The 25,305-nt window shown below is 38.7% G+C and overlaps 1 protein-coding gene across 4 annotated transcripts in view; it reads left to right on the forward strand.

The window, feature by feature from the left end:
- Window positions 1–25,305, forward strand: part of ATP8B1 (ATPase phospholipid transporting 8B1) — a 134,354-nt gene that overhangs the window by 55,113 nt on the left and 53,936 nt on the right. For 3 of the 4 annotated variants that reach the window (XM_070743503.1, XM_070743502.1, XM_070743504.1), the window contains exons 2-11: window positions 3,235–3,426; window positions 5,101–5,198; window positions 10,616–10,729; window positions 13,564–13,662; window positions 15,734–15,795; window positions 20,465–20,537; window positions 20,635–20,705; window positions 21,766–21,848; window positions 22,412–22,570; window positions 23,191–23,279. In XM_070743503.1, coding sequence (XP_070599604.1) covers window positions 3,249–3,426; window positions 5,101–5,198; window positions 10,616–10,729; window positions 13,564–13,662; window positions 15,734–15,795; window positions 20,465–20,537; window positions 20,635–20,705; window positions 21,766–21,848; window positions 22,412–22,570; window positions 23,191–23,279 — 1,026 coding nt within the window. In that variant the 5' untranslated portion in view covers window positions 3,235–3,248. Of the gene's footprint in view, window positions 1–3,234; window positions 3,427–5,100; window positions 5,199–10,615; window positions 10,730–13,563; window positions 13,663–15,733; window positions 15,796–20,464; window positions 20,538–20,634; window positions 20,706–21,765; window positions 21,849–22,411; window positions 22,571–23,190; window positions 23,280–25,305 lie in introns of those variants that run through there. The other variant, XM_070743505.1, reaches the window with a different exon arrangement.

Raw genomic sequence — 25,305 nt, forward strand, 5'->3', positions numbered from 1 at the left:
TAAATAAATAAAATAAATAAATAAATATTATTGAATAAGATTTAATTAAAGTACGTTTTACCAGTTTTTGCTATTCTAAACCAAATATATGGGCTTGGTCAAAGCTGACTTGATCTTTGGGTGGCATGCCAAGAGGCCAGGACGTGCCAAATTTAAATCTTATTTAGCTTTAATTAATTGTCTATATTTTATATGATGATTCAGGCTATTGTACATAACATTAGGAGAGAGAGAGAGGAGAGGAGAGGAGAAATGGTACAGCACAACCACATTAATTGAATTTTTAAGATCCTTAAATTATTTATCTTGGGTTCTGCAACCTCTTTTGTTATTCCCCACTTTTATTACTACAATTGATCATGTTTTATAAAGTGAGCATGCATAATTAATATTTCAATCTATCAATTCAAGAGTATCCACACTTTTTTTTGCATATAGGTATTTCTAAAGCTACCCTCTCAATTATTGATTTGTAAATTGGTTTAGTCCCAGCGTATCTGAGAGTCTGAACTTCTATTCTCTAATTATGATACATTTTGAATCATTTGATGGAAGGTGATCTGTTGGCCTGTCCTGTCTCCTGCAGTGGGAGCCCTTGACATCCTCTTTGTAAGAGGGAACCATCAGCTTGTTAGAATTTCCTAGTGTCTAACTTTCTCTAGGTCCAGAGCAGTGGTGAACCAAACAGTTCTTTGGGCATGGCTTAATGGGCATGGCTTGGTGGGGGTCATGTGACTTGGTGAGCATGGCCAATTTTAAAATATATTTTTTAGCATTTTTAACTTTAAAAAGTTTTTTAAAAGTTCTGACAAACAGCTGGTGTTTTTTCCAGGGTAGGAGCTAGCAGTCTTGCAGGAAGTTGAACACTATTAGTACTATATGCACAATTAGTTGGGTTTGGCAATATATAGACTAAACCAGCAATGTATGCTTACATGTGTTGGAACACTTGCTTTAAGAGCTAGTGTTACGGATTGCTATAAGAGAGAGCCAGAAGCATGATTCACTCTCTCGGCTACTCTCGGCTATTTCTGTTTTGTCTTTTGTGACTATGCTGTAGTAAGAACTGTGTGTTCAAATGATGGTTTATGTATTTGTACGCTGGAAAAGTTAAGCTTATAGTATTGTGTATTTATTGAAATGTATGCAGTGATGGGCTACCAAAATTTTCACTACCACACTGTGGCCGTGACTTATGCATTTTGTTTCAACATCTTTCAGTGCAAGTTGGGTGTTCTGGGGTGGAGCTCCATTTTTGCTACCCCACTGTGTTTCCCACTGTCCGGGCAGTAGCCCACTCCTGATTATCTACTATATAAAGTGTATGTACACACACGCATGCATAGCTCTTCTAAAACTATACACATTCAACCTCATTTACTGTGATAAGAAAAACATACCCAGAGCCCAGAAGGGAAAAAAAGAAAAAAAAAATCAAAATTTTACTACCGGTACTGTGTATCTGACCAAAATTTTGCTACCGGTACTCTGCAAACTCCTTAACAAACACTCCCCCCCAAAGCCTCAAAAATGGATGCAGCCCCTCAGAGGAACCCACTGGGCCTCTCTGCTTCTTAAACTCTTCTTCTTTTGGTCACCGCACCTCAAGAAGGATATAATGGAACTGGAAAAGGTGCAAAAAAGGGCAACAAGTATGATCCAGGAAATGGAGCACCTCCCTTATGATACCAGGTTGCAACGCCTTGGTCTCTTCAGCCTTGAAAGACGGCGTTTAAGGGGAGACTTGATCGAAGTGTATAAAATCATGCATGGGATAGAAAAGGTGGATAGAGAAAAATTCTTTTCTCTATCACACAATACTAGGACAAGGGGGCACGTAACGTCTTCGTGATGTCACCAACGGTTTGCTACCAGTTCAGGCGAACCAGTCAGAACCGGAAGGAACCCACCTAGAAACATAGAAACATAGAAGTCTGACGGCAGAAAAAGACCTCATGGTCCATCTAGTCTGCCCTTATACTATTTTCTGTATTTTATCTTAGGATGGATATATGTTTATCCCAGGCATCTTTAAATTCAGTTACTGTGGATTTACCAACCACGTCTGCTGGAAGTTTGTTCCAAGGATCTACTACTCTTTCAGTAAAATAATATTTTCTCATGTTGCTTTTGATCTTTCCCCCAACTAACTTCAGATTGTGTCCCCTTGTTCTTGTGTTCACATTCCTATTAAAAACACTTCCCTCCTGAACCTTATTTAACCCTTTAATATATTTAAATGTTTTGATCATGTCCCCCCTTTTCCTTCTGTCCTCCAGACTATACAGATTGAGTTCATGAAGTCTTTCCGGATACGTTTTATGCTTAAGACCTTCCACCATTCTTGTAGCCCGTCTTTGGACCCGTTCAATTTTGTCAATATCTTTTTGTAGGTGAGGTCTCCAGAACTGAACACAGTATTCCAAATGTGGTCTCACCAGCATTCTATATAGCGGGATCATAATCTCCCTCTTCCTGCTTGTTATACCTCTAGCTATGCAGCCAAGCATCCTACTTGCTTTCCCTACCGCCTGACTGCACTGTTCACCCATTTTGAGACTGTCAGAAATCACTACCCCTAAATCCTTTTCTTTTGAAGTATTTGCTAACACAGAACTGCCAGTACAATACTCAGATTGAGGATTCCTTTTCCCCAAGTGCATTATTTTACATTTGGAAACATTAAACTGCAGTTTCCATTGCTTTGACCATTTATCTAGTAAAGCTAAATCATTTACCATATTACAGACGCCTCCAGGAATATCAACCCTATTGCACACTTTAGAGTCATCGGCAAATAGGTAAACCTTCCCTACCAAACCTTCCCCTATGTCACTCACAAACATATTAAAAAGAATAGGACCCAGAACAGACCCTTGTGGCACACCGCTTGTAACCTGACTCTGCTCAGCATACTCGCCATTAACAATAACTCTCTGATGTCTACGCTTCAGCCAGCTGCAAATCCATTGAACTATCCAGGGATTAAGTCCAATCTTCACTAATTTATCTATCAGCTCTTTATGTAGAACCGTATCAAAGGCTTTGCTGAAGTCCAGGTAGGCAATATCCACGGCACCACCTTGATCCAACACCTTTGTGACATAGTCAAAGAAATAAATGAGATTAGTCTGACATGATTTGCCTTCAGTAAAGCCATGCTGATTTGGGTCCAATAAGTTATTGTTTTTTAGGTGGTGATTTATCCTCTGATGTTTCACTTTTGTTTTTCAGGATCTGTTGGCAGGATGAATTCAGAAAGAGACTCTGAAACGACCTTTGATGAAGACTCTCAGCCCAATGATGAGGAGGTTCCATATAGCGATGATGAGACAGAAGATGACTTGGATACTCAACCTGATGTTGAGCCAGAGCAAAACAATTTTAACAGAGAGGTGGAAGCAACGCGAGAGACACTTCGAAAAGGTGAGAATGCAAGAAAGTATTACGCACAGCTAGTGATTATTTTGAAGGATTTTTTTTCCCTTTAGAGTGGCATAGAATAACGGAGTTGAGAGGGACCTTGAAGGTCTTCTAGTCCAACCCCCTATTAAGGCAGAAAACCTCTATACCAGTGATGGCGAACCTATGGCATGGGTGCCACAGGTGGCACACGGGGCCATATCTGCTGGCATGTGAACTATTGCCCTAGCTCAGGTCCAATGTGCATGTGTGTGCTGGGCAGCTGATTTTTGGCTCACACAGAGACTCTGGGAGAGTGGTTTTGGCTTCCAGGAAGGCTCCAGGGGGATGGGGGAGGGCGTTTTTACCCTCCCTCGGCTCCTGGGAAGCCTTTGGAGCCTGGGGAAGGTGAAACAAGAGCCTAATGGCCCCACCAGAAGTTGGGAAACAGGCCATTTCCATGCTTCATGCCTCTGGTGGGTGGGGGAAGCTGTTTTAGCCCTCCACAGGCATTGAATTATGGGTGTGAGCGCGCAATAGCATGTGCACACGCTCTTTCGGCACCCAAGGGAAAAAAGGTTCGCTATCACTGCCCTATACTCAGTGAAGGGCTACCAAACTTTTTACTACCACACTGTGGGCGTGGCTTTTGCAGGATGCCTTGCATTTTCTTTCAACTTTCAGTGCAAATTGGGTGCTCTGGGGTGGAGCTCCATTTTTGCTACCCCACTGCATTCCACCCCTGCAGCAGCCCACTCCTGCCTATGCCATTTCAGACAAATGGTTGTTCAATCTCTTCTTAAAAATGTCCAGTGTTGGGGCAGTCACAACTTCAGAAGGCAAGTTGTTCTCCCTGGTTCTAGGTTGCTTCCTTCCTTCCACCAGCCTGCCTCCAGTCACTGTCCTAATGTTTCCCTCTTATTAGTAACTATATCATGTTTATAAGCAGTGTTATATCTATGTACACTACCAATACGTACTTGACAAACAAATAAAATAAATAAATAAACATTTTTTTTAGTAGCCTATTGTGGCTTAATGGCTTTTGTCCTGTTCTGGTACTTGGGTGAAGGGATGGTTTTTAATCCTGCCATTCTATCTTTGTTAGCTGTCAAATTTTGCTGCAAGGAGTTTTGAAATCTCCTGTCCTGAATGGATTTCTGCCCGCAGTATTTGCTTTGTATATGAATAGAGCTATCTAGATACTCGTCTTCCTCTTTCAATATATCTCTTAAGGGCTGACATCTGCTGTGGGATTTTAAGGGAAGTGGGGGCTGCTTTCTGCCTCTAAAGAAAACATGTTTCTCCATTTCTCCCTTTGGGGAAATACACTGCTCAAAAAAATAAAGGGAACACTTAAACAACATAATATAACTCCAAGTAGATCAAATTTCTATGTTTCTATGTTTCTGTGAAATCAAACTGTCCACTTAGGAAGCAACACTGATTGACAATCAAATTCACATGCACATTCAACTTTGTACAGAACAAAATATTCAATGAGACTATTTCATTCATTCAGATCTAGGATGTGTTATTTGAGTGTTCCCTTTATTTTTTTCAGCAGGATATGTTTTCCACCTTACCTTTTTCATTCTTCTTGGAAGGGTAGGTGCTGACTTTCCACAATATATATAAGGAAAACCCCTTTCTCTACTTCCAAGTATTTACAAATTAAATATTTTGCTGTGTTTTCAGATTGCAGCTGGCAAGTTAAAGCAAATGACAGAGCTTTCTATGAGCATCCCCAATTTAAGGAAACAACATTCCTTTGTATTCAGAAAAGTAAATATGCAGTAAGTAAACATCTCTATACGTAATAGTTTCCAATAGTTCTTTAAGCCTCACATCTAAAAAGAAAATCTTAATTGATTAATTGTTTTATACAGTCGTGGATTCATTAGTGCAGACTTTGCAAAAGTTACACTTCCTAGATATATCTGAGTTCAATTCTTACCAGAGGTGAAATCCAGCAGGTTCTTGAGAATCGGTAGTGGAAATTTTGAGTAGTTTGGAAAACCGGTAGCAGAAATTTTGAGTTCCGTGTTTTCCCCAAAATAAGACAGGGCCATTGTTCTGTCGGGCTCTCTGGCAGACTCCTCCCAAAAATTCACAGGGACAAATTTCAGACACACACACACGTTTGAAAATTTAAAACAATGTTCTTTATAATGAAAATTCACTTAAACTAAGCCCTCTTTTGGTATAAAGAGCACTCGTCTCCAAACAAACTGGTAATTTGTACAAGTCTCTTATCAGTTCTGTGATACTTAGCTTGCAGCTGTGAGGCAATTCACAGTCCTTCTTCTTTCACAAAGTGAAACACACTTTGCTCTGGTTTAGTTTCAAAGCGGGGAAAAATCAGCACACAAAAGGTCAAAGTCAGTAAAGCAGTCACGAAACACAACGATCAGATAATCCTCCACAATGGCAAAACCCACAGGCTGCTATTTATAGCAGCCTCACTAATTACCACAGCCCCACCCAACCCCAGGTGGCCTCATTTTCTTTGATAATAATCTCTCAGTTGTTGTTGCCTATGCATCGCTCTCCACATGCGTGGCTGTATCATTAACTCTTGTTCTGAATCCAAGGAGGAGCTAGATAATTGATCTCCTTCTGAGCTGTCTGCCACACTCTCCTCCTCCCTGTCACTCATGTCTTCTTGGTCAGAGGAGCCTTCATCAACAGATTCCACCGGGAGCAAAACAGGCCTGCAGCATGTGGATGTATCCCCCACATCCACAGTCCTTGGGGCAGGAGCTGGGCCAGAGCTAATCACAACACCCATATATTTTTTAACCCAAAATAGGGCCTTGCCCTTGTAATCAGGAAGGGGCTTATTATTTTAGGGGTGCTGTACAGTGACGGGCTGTACTTACCTCCATTTACCGAGACACCTCCGGGGGGGCGTCGGGTATGGGCACATGGTCAACGGCCGTGGTTGCGCAATTGGCAGTCGGTCTTGCATGCCCAGCACGAGATTTGCTTCCTGCACGAAATCTCATGCAAGGATGTGCACAACCACAATATTTTGGTGATTTTTGCTGTTTTATTGCTTCTGTGCATGCACAGAATTTATTGCGGGGGCTTATTACAGTGCATGCACTGAAAAGCCTGGTTGGCCTTGTTATGGGGACATGTATTATTTTCAGGAAAACATGGTAGTAGAGAACCAGTAAATACCATCTCTGGCTGGCCCCAGAGTGGGCTGGGAATGGAGATTTTGCAATAATGTTCCCCCAGGAGTGAGGAAGGAATGGGATTTTGCAGTATCCTTCCCCTGGAGTGGGATGGTAATGAAGATGGTGCAGAAAAGGGCAACAAGTATGATCAAGGAAATGGAATACCTCCCTTATGAAACCAGGTTGCAATGCCTTGGTCTCTTCAGCCTTGAAAGACGGCGTTTAAGGGGTGACTTGATCGAAGTGTATAAAATCATGCATGGGATAGAAAAGGCGGATAGAGAAAAATTCTTTATCATACAATACTAAGATGTGGGGGCACTCCCTAAAGCTCATAGGTAAGAAAGTGAGGACAAATCAAGGGAAATATTTCTTCACCCAGAGGGTCATTGGTTTATGGAATTCACTTCCCGAAGAGGTCGTGACAGCTGTCAGCCTTGACAGCTTTAAGGCAGGATTAGACAGATTCATGGATACCAAGTGTATTGGTGGTTATTGTGCCACTTCTATGGTGGTTGAGGCAGGCAGGATTCCCTTGAATACCATTTGTTGGGGGTCAAGGGAAAGGGAGGGTCTTGCCTTCTCTTTCTGCTCAAGATCCCCATGGACAATTGGTGGGCCACTGTGTGACACAGAATGCTGGACTCGATGGGCTTTGGCCTGATTCAGCAGGGCTTTTCTTATGTTCTTATGTAAGATTTTGCAATATCCTTCCCCTAGGAGTGGGGAGGGGGGAATGGAGATTTTGCAGTATCCTTTCCCAGCCACACCCATCAAGCCACACCCAGAGAACCGGTAGTAAAAAAATTTGGATTTCACCACTGGTTTTTTATAGTGCAATTAGTCTCCAGCATGTTTTAAAGAGAACAGACAGAGAAACTGGATGACGTAATGTTCATTTTAATATAGTAATACACATGCATTGCAGCTGGCATTTAATGGCCTTGAAGAGCCCTAGTGGTTGTTGCGTTGAAGTTTCCATCAGTCCTAAGATTGCTCTGGTCTTTTTCATTCTCAAATGAGACCTCATCTAAAAGGATATCTACCCTTTGCAGTTTTAATTACTTCATTATTTTCTAAATACCATTAATCTTTTTTGTGCAGAGAATTCAATTTGCATTTCAGTGGCCTTTTGGAAGCTGTACTTTCAAAAATGGTGGTTAGAGATAAATTGGAGGTGATTTCCTTGTATTTTAGTTTAATTCAAATTAATGAAATCACTCATAGGCTGACATGGAATTTAACTGAGGAAGAAAAGCAATACTGTATATCTACCAAATAATAAGATTTAACATCATGGTAAAAAGGTTCAATAGGTGGGTATATACTTGAGAAAGAAACAATAGACTCAAATCTAAAAATAATTACTCAGCTATCTGGAAAAACATACAGGTTTTTTAAAAAGATGGTGAAGTTAAAATTGTCTTGATTAAGAAGAATTATTCCAAGGTTTAATTTTCTGTTCCAAATGCTTTCATTAAAAATGGAAAACAAGGTATTTAAATGGATGACAGTCACAACTAATTTGATGTGGTCTAATAAAAGACCCAGGGTTAAATTCAAGAAATGAAAGAACATTCAAGGACATTAACAAAATTAAATAGTATGGCAGCCTGAAACTTCAGGTAGACCTACAGGTACAACCATTTGTTCAGCCACCATTGAAACTTACAGCAGTGCTAAACGAATCATTTTTGTACTAGTAAACAAAATTACAACTGTTGCAGCCCCCTTTGGTCACATGATCAAAGTTCATGGGCTTGGCTGCCTAGCCACACTTATGATGGAAGAGATTGCTCCAGTTGTCCCCATCTGCCTATTACCGGTGCTTTGTCATTTTGGTTCCTCTACACCAGACATGTCAAACATGTTTCGTGATAACTTCATCACAGGATGTATTGGGACTTTCCCCCATTTTGCTAAACTAGGTGTGGCCAGCGTGTGATACATCTGGCCCATAGGCCATGAGTCCGACAGTCCTACTCTACACCATAGGGATACAGTCTTTTGGCTTGTCTGGACCCAGTGAGCGAAGAGCTGTATATAAAAAATATAATAAAGTTAATCACAACATAATGTTAAAAAAGTCCTTCAGGATTGGGCAGCACAGAAGTTGAATACAATTAGATAGATAGATAGATAGATAGATAGATAGATAGATAGATAGATAGATAGATAGATAGACAGACAGACAGACAGACAGACAGACAGATAAATAAAATAAAATAAATAAATAAAAGTTTACAATCTTTTTGGTGTGCATTACTAGCTGTCCAGGGCCAGATAATAATAATAATAATAATAATAATAATAATAATAATAATAATAATAGTAATAATAGTAATAATAATAATAATAATAATAATTTATATAATAATTTATTATAATTTATTAGATTTGTATGCCGCCCCTCTCCGAAGACTCAAATACACCTGCTCTAAATGGTGATCATTCATTCATTCATTCATTCATTCATTCATTCATTCATTCATTCATTCATTCATTCATCCATCTAACATGGGGGGGGGAATGAGGAGCAAGAAGAAAAATAAAAGAAGGGAAGGGAAATCACAGTTAGAAATAATTCCGGACACAACACAAAAAGCCAACAAAAACTTTTTAACATACTCAACTCTACAGAAAACAGCAAGAGAATTTCACAGCCGCCTCCTCCCCACCACAAAAGGTTAGGGAGATTAAGGGTTCCTCAGCTCATTTCTGCACCGGTTGCTGTCAGCATGACTTGGTTGGGACAGGGGTGGGGCAGGTAAAAGACCTACCAACGAGGAGGAGAAGGGGCAGAATTGAAAGATGCCCTTCCTCTCCTGTTCTCCCCCCGCCGGAAGTGATTACCTTGGCGTCCAGGAGGTGATCACCTTGGCATCCTTAGCAACCTGCCGGTGACGTCAAAGCTCCGAACGCCGAACGTGACCCCGAACTTTGCCCGAAGTTTCAAAAAATTTTGGATTCATGTTCGGCATACCGAACACCGCAAAATTCGGTATGGACTCAAATTGTGCGGGTTCGGTTCGCCCATCACTATTGATGATGTCTGCAACATACTGTCACTGTCCGATTGGATGGGATAGACCATGGGTAGGCAAAGTTGGCTGTTCTATGACTTGTGGACTTCAACTTCCAGAATTCCTGACTCAATCATGCTAGCTCAGGAATTCTGGGAGTCGAAGTCCACATGTCATAGAACAGCCAACGTTCCCTACCCCTGGGATAGACCAATATAGCCGCTTCTGTATAGGTTTAAATTGTAAAATGTATAACCCTATTGGGTTAATCATGATTTAGTTATAGAGCGACACCTTAGCCCTAATTAATTCTAGTTGTATACACTGTTGGTTTTGCATCATGTTGTATTTTAAAACAAGCCTTAGAGCATCAAACTCTAATGTTCTAATTTTTCAAACAAAGCTGTGTTGAAGACTAGTTTGTTGGTTGAAATCATCAGAGAGTAGCAATAACAATAGCACTAGCCCTTAGACTTATACACTGCTTCACAGTGCTTTACAGCCCTCTCTAAGCAGTTTACAAAGTCCGTATATGGTCCCCAACAATTGTGCCCTCATTTTACCAATCTCAGAAGGATGCAAGACTAAATCAACTTGAGTAAATTGAACAGTGGAGTTGGTTAAAACTCATTTGTATATTTAAAAAAACTCAACATTTCCAAAAAGGGAATATTTATGAAATCCATTTATGAGACAAATAGGGAATGAGGGTTGTTTAGGCTTCCCAATCAATACTTGATTAAATGGGGAAAGCCTCTCTATTTCCCTTCAATGCTTTTTTGAAGTTGGTTTTATTTTTTATGTGGACTAATATGTAGTGGGATATTGTTTGTTTTGCCAAACAAATAATATCCCAAAGACTGTTTCAGAGTAGTCTGGTTTGTATAATACACTTGCGCATCAAATCACTTTGGTTAATAATGTTTTATTTAAAATACAAAATGAATTTATATGATTTATTTACTAAGGCTTTAACTAAAGTGATTTTTTTTTTGTCTTCAACAGGGGAACGCCATCAAAACCTACAAGTATAATCCAATTACCTTTTTGCCATTGAATTTGTATGAACAGTTTAAAAGAATTGCCAATTTCTATTTCCTTATTCTACTTATTTTACAGGTATAATAAATGTTGACATTTATTATGGAGTAAACCCCCTTTATAGTCAATTGTAGAGCTGCAGATTGACTCCGTACACACCTGCCCCAGGTGTAAAATGGTTGACAATCTAGGAGACTAAACTGTAGGCTCTTGATTTTATATATGTGTACTTTGTAGTTTTAATTACATGGGAGAAGTTCCTGACTAAAGAAGCATTCCCCACTGAAAAACAAATGACGTATAAGAGCAATCTGCTCATATATATATGATACTTTACACAATTCAATCTATGTTTTATTGGTGTAGCAACATATTTATTTATTTATTTATTTATTTATTTATTTATTGTTAGAGTTGAAAGGGACCATGTAGGTCATCAAGTCCAACCCCCTGCCTGAGCAGGAATCCTAAAGCACCCCAGCCAAGTGGCAGTCCAATCTCCTCTTGAAAGTGTCCAGAGTTGGGGAGTTCACAACCTCAGCAGGCAGGTTGTTCCAATGGTTGATCGCTCTGACCGTCAGGAAGTTCTTCCTTACTTCTAGGTTGAATCTCTCCTTGGTCAGCTTCCAGCCGTTGTTCCTCGTTCGGCCCTCTGGTGCTCTGGAGAATAGAGGGCCGAACGAGGAACAACGGCTGGAAGCTGACCAAGGAGAGATTCAACCTAGAAGTAAGGAAGAACTTCCTGACGGTCAACATATAAACATGAGCTGATCCGAATTTCCTTGTTCAGCTTACTGTAATGTGGAGCCTACAGACAGACAACTTAGCCCCAGAGGGCACGTGAAATAATGGAGCATTTTTGTGTTAATACCAAAAATCAGTACTTCCTGCTAGGGAACGGGGTTTTCTTGCTTCACCGCTGTTGACCTTTAACATCCTCCTTTTGCTAGAGTTCCCACCGCTACTTGCTAGTTCTATCTAGTATTTACCGCAGCTCGTATAAAGAGGACTGTTGTAAGCTTTTCAGATAGGACAGACTAGAACAATACCGTGCAATAAATAAATAAAATTTGAGTATTTCTGACTCAAAACCAGATGGATACGCTGTGTTTTAAGTATTTCTATGTAACTGTGCAATGCTTAAATTGGATCTATTTGGGATAATCCTTATTTTGCAACCATGCATTTAGAATGGTGAGTAAAGCATCTGGTTCATACTGAGGCAGTATTCTCAACCTCGTTTAGGACTCTGATTCATTACTGGCACGCCTCAGTTTATGACCACAAATGAGATCAAAATGCTAAGCAAGGGAGCTTTTAAGTGAGTTGCGCCCAATTTTAAAGCCTCTTTTTGCCAAGTTTTCAAGCAAATCACTTGCAAAACTCATTACCGGACTCCATAATGTCATCCCCAAACCCCCAACACTTTACCCTTAGATTATCTATGATTGACCTATCCAGATTCCTAAGAGGTCTGTAAGGGGCGAGTACAAGTGCACTAGAGTGCCTTCCGTCCCCTGTCCTATTGCTCTCCTATATCTCCTATACCTTTCTTCTATTCCTATATCTCTTCTTCTATTCTTTCATTGATATGTTCTATTACTATACCTTCTTTTCTATTCTTTCTCAGATATATTTTACTATGAGTATCTCCTCTATAACCTTCATCATGTATCTTACTATGTGTGTGTGTGTGTGTGTGTGTGTGTGTGTGTATATATATATATATATACTGTATATATATATATAAACTAATCAAAGAATAAAAGCACGCATTGCAGAACATAAAAATGCAGTCAAAAAAGAAGAAAAAACTTCCTCCCTTGTCCAGCACATTAAAAAAACAGGGCATGAAATTGACTTTGAAAAAACTAAATTACTTTCCAAAACAGAACACGTATATAAAAGAATAATCATGGAAGCCATAGAGATAGAAAAACACCCCCTCAGCATGAACAAACGAGATGACACGTCCCGCCTACCAGAAATTTGGAAATCAGCCTTAAACAAAAAAACATATCACAATCATCACCATGTCAATCCTTCAACTAAATGTGATTCCACCAACCAATCAAATCATTAAAACATAGCCACCCAATCTATTTGCTACATTCAAACCAAATCTCCACCCCCACCACTATTTATAAGGAACAAATGGCAGTTGCAAACAAACTATATTTACAGCAGCACGAAGCTTACAACTTCAGCCTGATGATGGTGAATGTGATTTCACCAAAACGTCGCATAGACACTCAAAATATTACACGGGGCAAAACCCAAACTCAGAACAATCTACACACACACACACACATATATCCACTAAAACTCTCATTGTGTATTGGACAAAATAAATAAATAAAATAAACAATTGTAAAGTGAATCACACAAGTTGTTAACTAATGGAACAGCTTGCCTGTGGAGGTTGTGACAGCTCCTACACTTGAGACTTTTAAAGAGAGATTTGTCCAAAATGGTGTAGGGAGTCCTGCTTGAGTGGGGAGGTTGGACTAGATGATCTACAAGGTCCCTTCCAACTCTAATAATAGTCCAATCTAAATCCAGCTTTCCCTATTTTCCTTGCTTGTCAGTAGCCACCTGGGAAAGTTGCAAATGGTGATCACACGATCCCAAGATCCTGCAAACATCATAAATATACAGTATGTGTGTGGGTTGATCACATGACTGTGGATTTGTGACACTTGTAAGTGAGAGGACAGTCACAATTGGCTTTTTTAATACCATTGTAATGTCAAATAGTTATTAAACAAGTGGTTGTAAGTTGAGGATTACCTTTAATAGGAATAGCATAATCTACCATCAGGAATCTATCTAATATATAAACCAAATGGGATATATCTATGCAGAGTCTCGCAAAAATAATTAACTGATGGGTTTTGTTCTTTTCCCTGCAGACAGTTCCTCAGATAACAACTCTGTCTTGGTATACCACGTTGGTTCCGTTACTCCTGGTCTTGGGTATCACTGCAGTTAAAGATCTAGTGGACGATATTGTAAGAATTTCTCTCTTTTGTTTTTCACTTAAAAAAAAACTTACTAAGAGTGATAAAATATTTTCAAGAGGGTAACAGGATGCTGGCAAAATGATTTACAAATAGATGAAAGAGAAATGAAAGAACTAGTAGAAAATATATATAAGATTAAGAATACAAGAGTTAAAGAGATGAGAAGGAAATTTTTACATAAATGGTATTATACACCAGCACAACTTTCACACTTCCGAAGGTAATTGTTGGCATGGTTGCCAAAAGAAAGGGATCTTCATTCATATGTTCTGGGAGTGTGTTGAAGTTCAGAAATTTTGGAAGGAAGTGCAGAATGAAATAAATAAAATGTTAAATATTAAGTGGATAATTACAAAAGAAATAGCGATATTAATTAAACAAAGAGAATTAAGAGACTTCAAAGAAATAAAAACTGCAGCATTGGAAAGCGCTCAAGCGGTAGTGGTATTGGGTTGGAAAGAGTCTATAAAATGGACATTACAAAATTGGTACTGGTACATGGTGGATCACATTCATTTTGAAATCATGGAAATAAGATTAAACAACTTTGACAAAAAATAAATTGGAGAAGCTGATGGTACGATGGAATAAGGTGAAAGATTATATGCTGAGTAGAATTTGTGACAAAAATGTGAAAAATAAACTCCAATCACTCTTTTAATAATAATAATAAATGCAAAGTAGAGCTAGGGAAATAAAAGAATATAAACTAATAAATATTTGAAAACCCCCCCGCAATTGGTGGTGGTGGTATTGTCAGTCGGGTGGTGGGCACATGCACTGTGCACCGTTTTATGTTGTTTATGTAATTGTTATGTGCAAAACCAATAAAAATATTTAAAAAAAAAAGAAAAAAGAGGGTAACAGGAAAAACAGAGAAGACTACTGGGTTTCCTAAATTAAAAGAAAGGCAAGGCATGAGTTTGCTTCTCAGAAGAGCCAGTTTTGTTGTAGTGGTTAAAGTGCTGGCTTAGAAACCAGGAGACTGTGAGTTCCAGTCCCACTCTAGGAATGTCTCAAAATGGGTGAACAGTGCAGTCAGGCAGTAGGGAAAGCAAGTAGGATGCTTGGCTGCATAGCTAGAGGTATAACAAGCAGGAAGAGGGAGATTATGATCCTGCTATATAGAGTGCTGCTGAGACCACATTTGGAATACTGTGTTCAGTTCTGGAGACCTCATCTACAAAAAGATATTGATAAAATTGAACGGGTCCAAAGACGGGCTACAAGAATGGTGGAAGGTCTTAAGAATAAAACGTATGAGGAAAGACTTAATGAACTCAATCTGTATAGTCTGGAGGACAGAAGGAAAAGGGGGGACATGATCGAAACATTTAAATATGTTAAAGGGTTAAATAAGGTCCAGGAGGGAAGTGTTTTTAATAGGAAAGTGAACACGAGAACAAGGGGACACAATCTGAAGTTAGTTGGGGGAAAGATCAAAAGCAACATGAGAAAATATTATTTTACTGAAATAGTAGTAGATCCTTGGAACAAACTTCCAGCAGACGTGGTAGATAAATCCACAGTAACTGAATTTAAACATGCCTGGAATAAACATATATCCATCCTAAGATAAAATACAGAAAATAGTATAAGGGCAGACTAGATGGACCATGAGGTCTTTTTCTGCCGTCAGACTTCTATGTTTCTATGTTTCTATGTAAGATGGCTAGACAGCTTTGGGTCAATCATTCTCTCACTCCCCAACCTACTGACAGGGTTCGTGAAGAAAATAGGAGAAAGAAGGAGTATTAGATTTGTTCATTGTCTTGGGTTACTTATAAAGTAATAAAGGCAGGATAAAAATCTAACAAATAAACATCTTTTGCAATTATTACGCAGATACCTTCCTTATAACTAATTATTTAATTGCCTGAATTATTATTATTTTCTGCCTATGGTCCTCTGAAATATTTGATGCATTGACCCCATCCATCAAAAGTAGGAAGAGATCTTGTGGGAGGAGAGATACTTTTAATATTATGATTATTATTACAATTCCTTCATGTGAAATAATGAGTATTTTTAATCTCGTTTCATTTATTTCTCCTTTTAGGCACGGCATCGGATGGACAATGAAATTAACAATCGAACATGTGATGTAATCAAGGGCAAGAGGTACTACAGGGAAATATCTATATAATTTTCTAATTATATATATAATTTTCTACAGATGCAATGGTTATTAACTTGGGGGAGACCGGAAAAATTAGGATGCCCCAGGTACACACACACTAACTTCTCACTTGGTGAAAAATTTCTTTATTGTCACTTTCTCATGATACATTTGTAACAGATTACAGTGATACCTTGTCTTACAAACTTAATTGGTTCCGGGATGAAGTTCTTAAGGTGAAAAGTTTGTAAGATGAAACAATGTTTCCCATAGGAATCAATGGAAAAACGATTAATGCGTGCAAGCCCAAAATTCACCCCTTTTGCCAGCCGAAGCTCCCGTGTTTGCGCTGCTGGGATTCCCCTGAGGCTCCCCTCCATGGGAAACCCCACCTCCGGACCTCTGTGTTTTTACGATGCTACAATTTCACTGAGGCTCCCCTCGCTGGGAAACCCCACCTCTGGACTTCTGTTGCCAGCGAAGCGCCCATTTTTTCACTGCTGGGATTCCCCTGCTGGGATTCCCCTGCAGCATCACAAAAACACAGAAGTCCAGAGATGGTGTTTCCCATGGAGGGGCGCCTCAGGGAAATCCCAGCAGCACAAAAACGGGTGCTTCGCTGGCAACAGAAGTCTGGAGGCGGGGCATCCCAGCTGTGGCGGTGGGTTTTTAAGGTGAAAATAGTTTGTAAGAAGAGGCAAAAAAATCTTAAACCCCGGGTTTGTATCTCGAAAAGTTTGTATGATGAGGCGTTTGTAAGACAAGGTATCACTGTACTTCATTATGCTGTAGAATCAGCTACCAAGGATTGTGTGTGTTATTTACAATTCAAGTGTAGGATTATATTCATGATATTTGAAGTTGTTAAACATGTCATTTCTATCTATCATGCAAATATTTGATTCTCAGATTCAGGCAAATTTCTGAACCTGATTTCTGAAATCAAAGATTGTTTCACATTAATTAGCTCCATTTAACCAACTGCACTGGATTTGTACAAACACCCAATTACCTTTAGCTTTCAATCTGGTTTGATTTAATGTGAATTTGTTCGGAAGTTCAGACTGGATCAATGTTTCAAATCTGACAGCTTAATTTGAATTGAATTGGTAATCTGACTTGAATCTATTTTATGCAAGTCTAATGTTTACATAGCGGTGAATTTGTGTCAATCATTAGATAATTTTCAGCCACCTGCATAACAAATAACTAAGTAAACAGTTTTTCCTGAATGTTGCATAGCTGAATGATTCTAATGTCACATATTGAATTAATAAAATGAGGAACAAAAATCAAGATCCAATTTGGGTCGATCACTGGAACAAAAGGTTTACTCTTCCATGTTTTTTCAATTAATGCTGGAGCCCATCTTCTCTTTACTGGAAACTTCTCTTTACTGGAGTGTGTGCTTTGGGCTATTCCATTCTTCATATTTATGAGTGCTTTTCCAATGGTTGGTTGGTGTGTTGATGGCTGGCAATTGACTGTTGTTTCCTTCTGCTGCCAAGCCATCAACTCCTAAATAGAAGACTGACGGCAGAAAAAGACCTCACGATCCATCTAGTCTGCCCTTATACTATTTCCTGTATTTTATCTTAGGATGGATCTATGTTTATCCCAGGCATGTTTAAATTCAGTTACTGTGGATTTACCAACCACGTCTGCTGGATGTTTGTTCCAAGGATCTACTACTCTTTCAGTAAAATAATATTTTCTCATGTTGCTTCTGATCTTTCCCCCAACTAACTTCAGATTGTGTCCCCTTGTTCTTGTGTTCACTTTCCTATTAAAAACACTTCCCTCCTGAACCTTATTTAACCCTTTAACATATTTAAATGTTTCGATCATGTTCCCCCTTTTCCTTCTGTCCTCCAGACTATACAGATTGAGTTCATTAAGTCTTTCCTGATACGTTTTATGCTTAAGACCTTCCACCATTCTTGTAGCCCGTCTTTGGACCCGTTCAATTTTGTCAATATCTTTTTGCAGGTGAGGCCTCCAGAACTGAACACAGGGGTTCAGTTGTTGATAAATTGGTTGTCAAGGTTCCAAATAACATCCAAAATTAAATCAGAATCTTAGGCACAGAATTCCTCAAAGTTCCAATTTATTAACAGAGCCATATTGGCAAATCTGTGAGAAACCCAAATCTAAAGCTACAAAGGGTTTCTCCACCCAGTTTAAAGTTCATTCCCTTGCTTTCACACCCACAAGTTGATCACATTGACCAGTCATCTTCTGCCAAAGTGTCTGCCACTCCCATCAGCTTCCGGGCAGTTAATGAACAAAGGATGACCTGGAAAATCTAGAAGGAATTGGTTATGGCTGTTCTATTCTGGACCTACGCAGATTGAAAACAAAGGAGGAATCCACTCACTGATATTTTCAAATCAATCTTTTTATATAGCAAGTATCATTTATACAAGCCAAATTCATGCATGTGAGTTCATCTTGGCAGCTTCTCGGTGAGAGGAGTTAAAAGTGGCTAGGCTGCTGCCAAAGATCAAAACTAATTGCACATTCCTTTATGAGATAAAGAGTCTTCAGTTTCATTGACTTACAGTTAACACCTTTCCATACTCTCCGCGGACAGGGCAATTCTACTCCAAGGATTTTAGCAGAGAATAAGAGTTGGCTAGCGTAACATGGCTGGAACCTCAACTGACTCCATTACAAAATGTTGAAACTCCACCCCGAATTTCCCATGAATATTCCTATGGGAATATTCCCCTTAAATACCTATGGAGAGTGGTCAACAGTTCCCTAGAGTTAACAAACTACAGACTACTTCCTTTTCCCATACAAGTATTCTTGTCTTTTACTCAGTCTTCTAAAGCAGGCATCTAAGAAAGGCTCATGGTCTTCCTCCTCCTCCTCCTCTAAGTCAGACCCTACTGTCATTGGCATATCTATCACCTCTGGTGGCCCGCTAGGTTCATCCATGTCTATCTCTCCCTCTCTCTCACTCTCTGCATCAGCAAAACAACTGGTCCAGGGTACCAAGATGGGCCTGGCTCATCCTCCTCAGAATCTATCATTACTAGAGTTGGTCGAGGACCACTCACAACGATGGCTACTTGTCTACATTCTTCATGCAACAGCTCCTCCCAAGTTCCCACAGCAAGAATACATTCTAAAGCATAAAGTGTGACAAGCCAAAGTCTCCAAGTCAACGATGGCTTCGGCCTAACATTGGTATTCAATCATGAAACCTGGGTGTTGTGATTCAGCCTGAGGCTCCTCAGGGAACGGCTGGAACTCTGCCGGATCCATGCTCAGAGGGGGAGGACGATGAACGGGAGGGGGAGGACCAGGCAGAAGAGGAAGAGGAGGAGAGAGAGCAGCCTGAGACCCCCGGGGGGGGGACTCTCCCCAGCGAGTAGCCTGGATTCATTAGATGAAGACGCCCAGGCTATCATAGATATGAGGCAGAGACGGGCAGCCCAAAGAAGGGGCCAATTAGCAAGGTATTTCCATCCCTGAATTGGTAACAGCTGGGTTTGGGTGTGGTTCTCCTCAGCAGAGTTGAAAAGGCAGGCCCGCCCTTACTGTATTGTGGAGAGTTATCTATTGGGAGTCCTGTGACCTTGCTTCGATTCTTGGCGTCTCTGATCCTGGCTTGTGGCTTCGAAGGCTGAAGACTTGGGGGAGGCATGGGTTTTATTACCTCCAGTGTTGTTTTTGCCAGCAAGAATCCTGTTTTATTGCCTGGCCATCGTGAAACCTCTGTGGAGCTTCATAACGTTCCTGTCTGTAAGAACAGTTTTTGTTACCTGTGTTTGCTTTCAAATATATAAACTGCCTTTGCTTTTTACCAGTGTGTCTGGATACTCTTTTTAGTTGGTGTTGGCGTCTGGGGGGACCCAGACAGAACACCTGGGAAACAGATCCCTTGTCAGTTAATAGGAGTGCTGATTTACCACCAGCTCATCAAGAGCTTAGGAGCCGAGGGCTTGTCATCATGAGGAAACAACAGCCAATCACCAGCCATCAACACACCAATCAACCAATAGGAAGGCACCAGATAAATATGATTCATGGAATAGCCCAAAGCACATATTCCAGTAGAGAGAAAGTCCTGAACATAGGCTCCAGCATGACTCTGAAAGCTTGGAATTATAAATCTCTGGTCCTGGTGACTGACCCAGATTGGATCTTGCAAAATTATGATGCGACACATACTGTATATTTGCCTTCCATTGAAAGAAAAATGAAATTTACAGTATCTATAATCCTGGAGATTTAGTGGTATGTAAGACCAAATGTTTTAACTTTCTGTAGAAAGAAGGATGCCAACATTTAGATTATTATGATTATTATTATTTATTTGATTTGCATGCCGCCCCTCTCCGCAGACTCTGCAGATGAGAAAGAGAATGTGAAATTTAGAAATAATAAATTATAATTATTTATTTTCACACTCCTTGTATTATGCAAAATGGCACAGTGATGCCTGCTGATGTTGTTCCCTGAATCATAAATATCAAATATCGTAAATCAGAATGCCTGCTAAACATTTAAAAGTTTTTATAGGGAAGTTAGTATTACTGTTCTATACATTTTTGGAGCAAAATGCTAGAGGCTTTACTTTAATAATTATTAAATTATAATTTCATTTCTGTGTATATAATGTACGCATTTCTATGTGCAAATAAATATCTTGCTACTTAGTTTTCAGAACACAAAATGGAAAGACATTGCAGTTGGTGATATCATCCGTTTGAGGAAAAATGCATTTGTCCCTGTAAGTACAAAAACTTTGAATTTTGTATAAATTTGTATAAATGAAAATTTTAATGTTGAGCTTATGTACATTGAATTTTTTTTGTTTATTTAACTAGGCTGATATTTTATTGTTGTCCAGTTCAGAGCCCAATAGCCTTTGTTACGTTGAAACAGCTGAATTAGATGGGTAAGTCTGTTTATTCTCTCTTTCATTCTCCAAACATGCCCAAAATATTGCTTGTGTACAGCTTTTAATCTATGTAATTACTTGGTCGTGGGGCCTATCTAGAAATTGGAATACAATTCATTTTGAGATATCATGCAGGGAAGGCCTATAGGTTTTGCCACTGTTGCTTTATTCATATTTTAAATATAAAAAGATATTGACAAAATTGAACGGGTCCAAAGATGGGCTACAAGAATGGGGGAAGGTCTTAAGCATAAAACGTATCAGGAAAGACTTAATGAACTCAATCTGTATAGTCTGGAGGGCAGAAGGGAAAGGGGGGACATGATTGAAACATTTAAATATGTTAAAGGGTTAAATAAAGTCCAGGAGGGAAGTGTTTTTAATAGGAAAGTGAACACAAGAACAAGGGGACACAATCTGAAGTTAGTTGGGGGAAAGATCAAAAGCAACATGAGAAAATATTATTTTACTGAAAGAGTAGTAGATCCTTGGAACAAACTTCCAGCATAAAACGTATCAGGAAAGACTTAATGAACTCAATCTGTATAGTCTGGAGGGCAGAAGGGAAAGGGGGGACATGATTGAAACATTTAAATATGTTAAAGGGTTAAATAAGGTCCAGGAGGGAAGTGTTTTTAATAGGAAAGTGAACACAAGAACAAGGGGACACAATCTGAAGTTAGTTGGGGGAAAGATCAAAAGCAACATGAGAAAATATTATTTTACTGAAAGAGTAGTAGATCCTTGGAACAAACTTCCAGCAGACGTGGTTGGTAAATTTACAGTAACCGAATTTAAACATGCCTGGGATAAACATATATCCATTGTAAGATAAAATACAGGAAATAGTATAAGGGCAGACTAGATGGACCATGAGGTCTTTTTCTGCCGTCAGTCTTCTATGTTTCTATAATAACCAGAAAAATAGGAAAGACAAAATGTAATCAACAGTAAATAAATGCAGAGTCTTAACAAGCTTTTAAAAAGAACTGAAATCCTTCATTTTTCTTATTAAACCTCTACCACTGCAACTTATGTCTTTCTCTCTCTCTGCTAGTGAAACCAACTTAAAGTTCAAAATGTCCCTGGAAGTAACAGACAGGTGCCTTCAGGAAGAAAGTGCACTTGCAGTATTTGATGGTTTGTTCAAGCATACTTTTGCTTTTCAATCTCTAAATTATCTGTAGTAATTTATTTTCCATTAAATCTAAAGATTTTTATCCAGTTTTTAAGACAAGGAACCTTTCCAAAGGTTTTTTTTAACGAACCCAGTAACCAAGAAAACCCCATTAACATTAGAACCTGCTATTCCCTTCTACTTCTTAGTAGAAGCCATTAAGTTTTAAACATTTTTCCATGAGGATAACTTTTAGTTAGCAGAAGTTAATTTGAGTACTAAACTTAATTGCCATTCTGATTGTGATCCTCTGTCTCCAAAGTGGTACATAAGAACCACTTCATACAAATAGGTTGTGCAAAATACAGACTCTAACTAGGATTATTATTATTATTATTATTATTATTATTATTATTATTACTATTACTACTATTACTACTACTGCTACAGTCAACAGTGGATAATAGAGTTAGGATATAAAGTTAGAGGCACGTAGAGCAATCTGTCATGAAAATATTTTCAAGTACAATGTTTTGATCCAGAATCTTTTCTTTCCTCTTGCTGCTATTTTTTAATAACCATCTAGGCCTGGTAGAGTGTGAAGAACCCAACAATCGTCTAGATAAATTTACAGGCACCTTGATATGGAGAGGAAAAAGATATGCTTTGGACTCTGATAAAATTCTGTTGCGTGGTTGTAAAATCCGGAACACGGAAGTATGTCATGGACTTGTCATATTTGCAGGTATTTATTTTATGAATGAGATATCACTTGCTGGCTTTTTGATGTAAAAAGAGACAGGTTTTCGCACAAATGTGTTCAGTTTTTGACATGTTAAGACTATGCTAAATAATGCAACATAATAAATTGCCAAAATATTCTTATTATGCATCTACAAAAATAAATGTGTACAGTGTTCCCTCCATTTTCGCGGGGGATGCGTTCTGAGACCGCCCGTGAAAGTTGAATTTCCGCGAAGTAGAGATGCGAAAGTAAATACACTATTTTTGGCTATGAACAGTATCACATGCCATCCCTTAGCACTTTAAACCCCTAAATTGCAATTTCCCATTCCCTTAGCAACCATTTAGATTATTACTCACCATGTTTATTTATTAAAGTTTATTAAAAAAAATATTTATTAAAGGTGGATGAAAGTTTGGTGATGACATATGACGTCATTGGGCAGAAAAAACCGTGGTATAGCGGGAAAAAACGCAAAGTATTTTTTAATTAATATTTTTGAAAAACCGTGGTATAGACTTTTCGCGAAGTTTGAACCCGCGAAAATTGAGGGAACATTGTATTATTAATATGTGTCTGAAAATAATGACATTTACGCTGTGGTTTTTATATGATTGTAGGGTCTGACACAAAAATAATGAAGAACAGTGGGAAAACACGGTTTAAAAGGACCAAAATTGACTCTCTTATGAATTATATGGTGTACACGGTAAGATATTTCAGTTTACTTTTCCTCCCTGGTATTTAGCTAGAGTTAACAAAAGCTGTAGCACAAAATTGTTTATTACTCTGTTAGAGTCAAATATTGATCATGGTATCAGGGAAGAAGGTTTCTGGCTTTCTTGCAAACAGTCTTGACAAATGGAATGCAGGATCCATATTTGTAAGGAAGCATCTTCAATGTATTAATACAGATACAGTAGTCCTTGACTTATGACCATAATTAGGCCTGGAATTATGTTTGCAAGTCTCATCAGTCATTAGGTAGGACACCATGTTATCCCACCTGATTTTACAACTTTTCTTAAAGAAGCAATGGTATTTTATTTTTATTTTTATTTTTATTTTTTATTATTTTTATTTTATTTTATTTTATTTTATTTTATTTTATTTTATTTTATTTTATTTTATTTTATTTTATTTTATTTTATTTTATTTTATTTTATTTTATTTTATTTTATTTTATTTTATTTTATTTTATTTTATTTTATTTTATTTTATTTTATTTTATTTTATTTTATTTTATTTTATGTTTGTTGATTGATTGATTGATTGATTGATTGGATTTGTATGCCACCCCTCTCCGTAGACTCGGGGCGGCTAACAATAATAAAAACAGCATGTAAATCCAATACTACAACAACTAAAAAACCCTTATTTTAAAACCAATCATACCTACAAACAAGCATACCATGCGTAAATTGTAAGGCCTAGGTGGAAAGAGTATCTCAGTTCCCCCATGCCTGACGGCAGAGGTGGGTTTTAAGTAGCTTACGAAAGGCACGGAGGGTGGGGGCAATTCTAATCTCCGGGGGGAAATTCTGCTTTCTGTTTTATCCAATAGAAACATAGAAACATAGAAGTCTGACGGCAGAAAAAGACCTCATGGTCCATCTAGTCTGCCCTTATACTATTTTCTGTATTTTATCTTAGGCTGGATATATGTTTATCCCAGGCATGTTTAAATTCAGTTACTGTGGATTTATCTACCACATCTGCTGGAAGTTTGTTCCAAGGATCTACTACTCTTTCAGTAAAATAATATTTTCTCATGTTGCTTTTGATCTTTCCCCCAACTAACTTCAGATTGTGTCCCCTTGTTCTTGTGTGTTTTTGCCAAAACTGGAAGTAAATGCCAGAAATCAGCAAAACAAACAAACAAACACCACTCCAAAAACCACATTCATGTGAGCCTGAAAGCAGCCATAAAAATGTGCTGGTTGCCAAGCACATAAACTGCACCCATGTGCCCTTGGGAGCGGTGTGCAGCCATTGGACTCCACAACCAGGTTGTCTATGGGCTCTGTCATAACTTCTAACCACTGCTAAGTGACCAATCATTAAGAGAAGTACCTTCAGCAGCCTATTTAGCAAGAAAAGCAAGAAACAAAATAAGTACATATTCTGCATAATACCTCTTCTTAAATGCAAGTAAGCAAATACCAACAGCCTTCTTCTTTTTCTTGTGCCATATCATTGCCGGATGCTGGCAATCATGTTGATGATCCTATTTTGATCAGCAGCCACACCAAAAAGTGCTGTTGAGTTTCTTCCAAACCAGTCCCTTAGATTTTTGAAGCCATTAAATTCTTCTTTTGCCTGGATCTCAATTGTCTTTCCCTGGAGGATTAAGTGAAGTATGGCGTATTTTTCCAGGTGTCTCATCACATGTCCAAAATATTCTAACTTTTACTTTTTGATGGTTTTGGTGATTTCCCTTGGTTTTCCTAGGTGGCTGATCACCTTTTCATTTCTGATTTTCTCAACCCAACTTCAGTAGTGGGTTGCAACGGGTAAGAACATAAGAACCTAAGAAGAGCCATGCTGAATCAGGCCAAAGCCCATCGAGTCCAGATTTGTGTGTCACACAGTGGCCCACCAATTGTCCATGGGGATCTTGAGCAGAAAGAGAAGGCAAAACCCTCCCTTTCCCTTGACCCGCAACAAATGGTACTCAAGGGGATCCTGCCTGCCTCAACCAACATATAGGCGGCACATGGACATCCATTTCAATA

This window comes from Erythrolamprus reginae, chromosome 2, assembly GCF_031021105.1.
Source record: "Erythrolamprus reginae isolate rEryReg1 chromosome 2, rEryReg1.hap1, whole genome shotgun sequence".
Taxonomy (NCBI): Eukaryota; Metazoa; Chordata; class Lepidosauria; order Squamata; family Dipsadidae; genus Erythrolamprus; species Erythrolamprus reginae.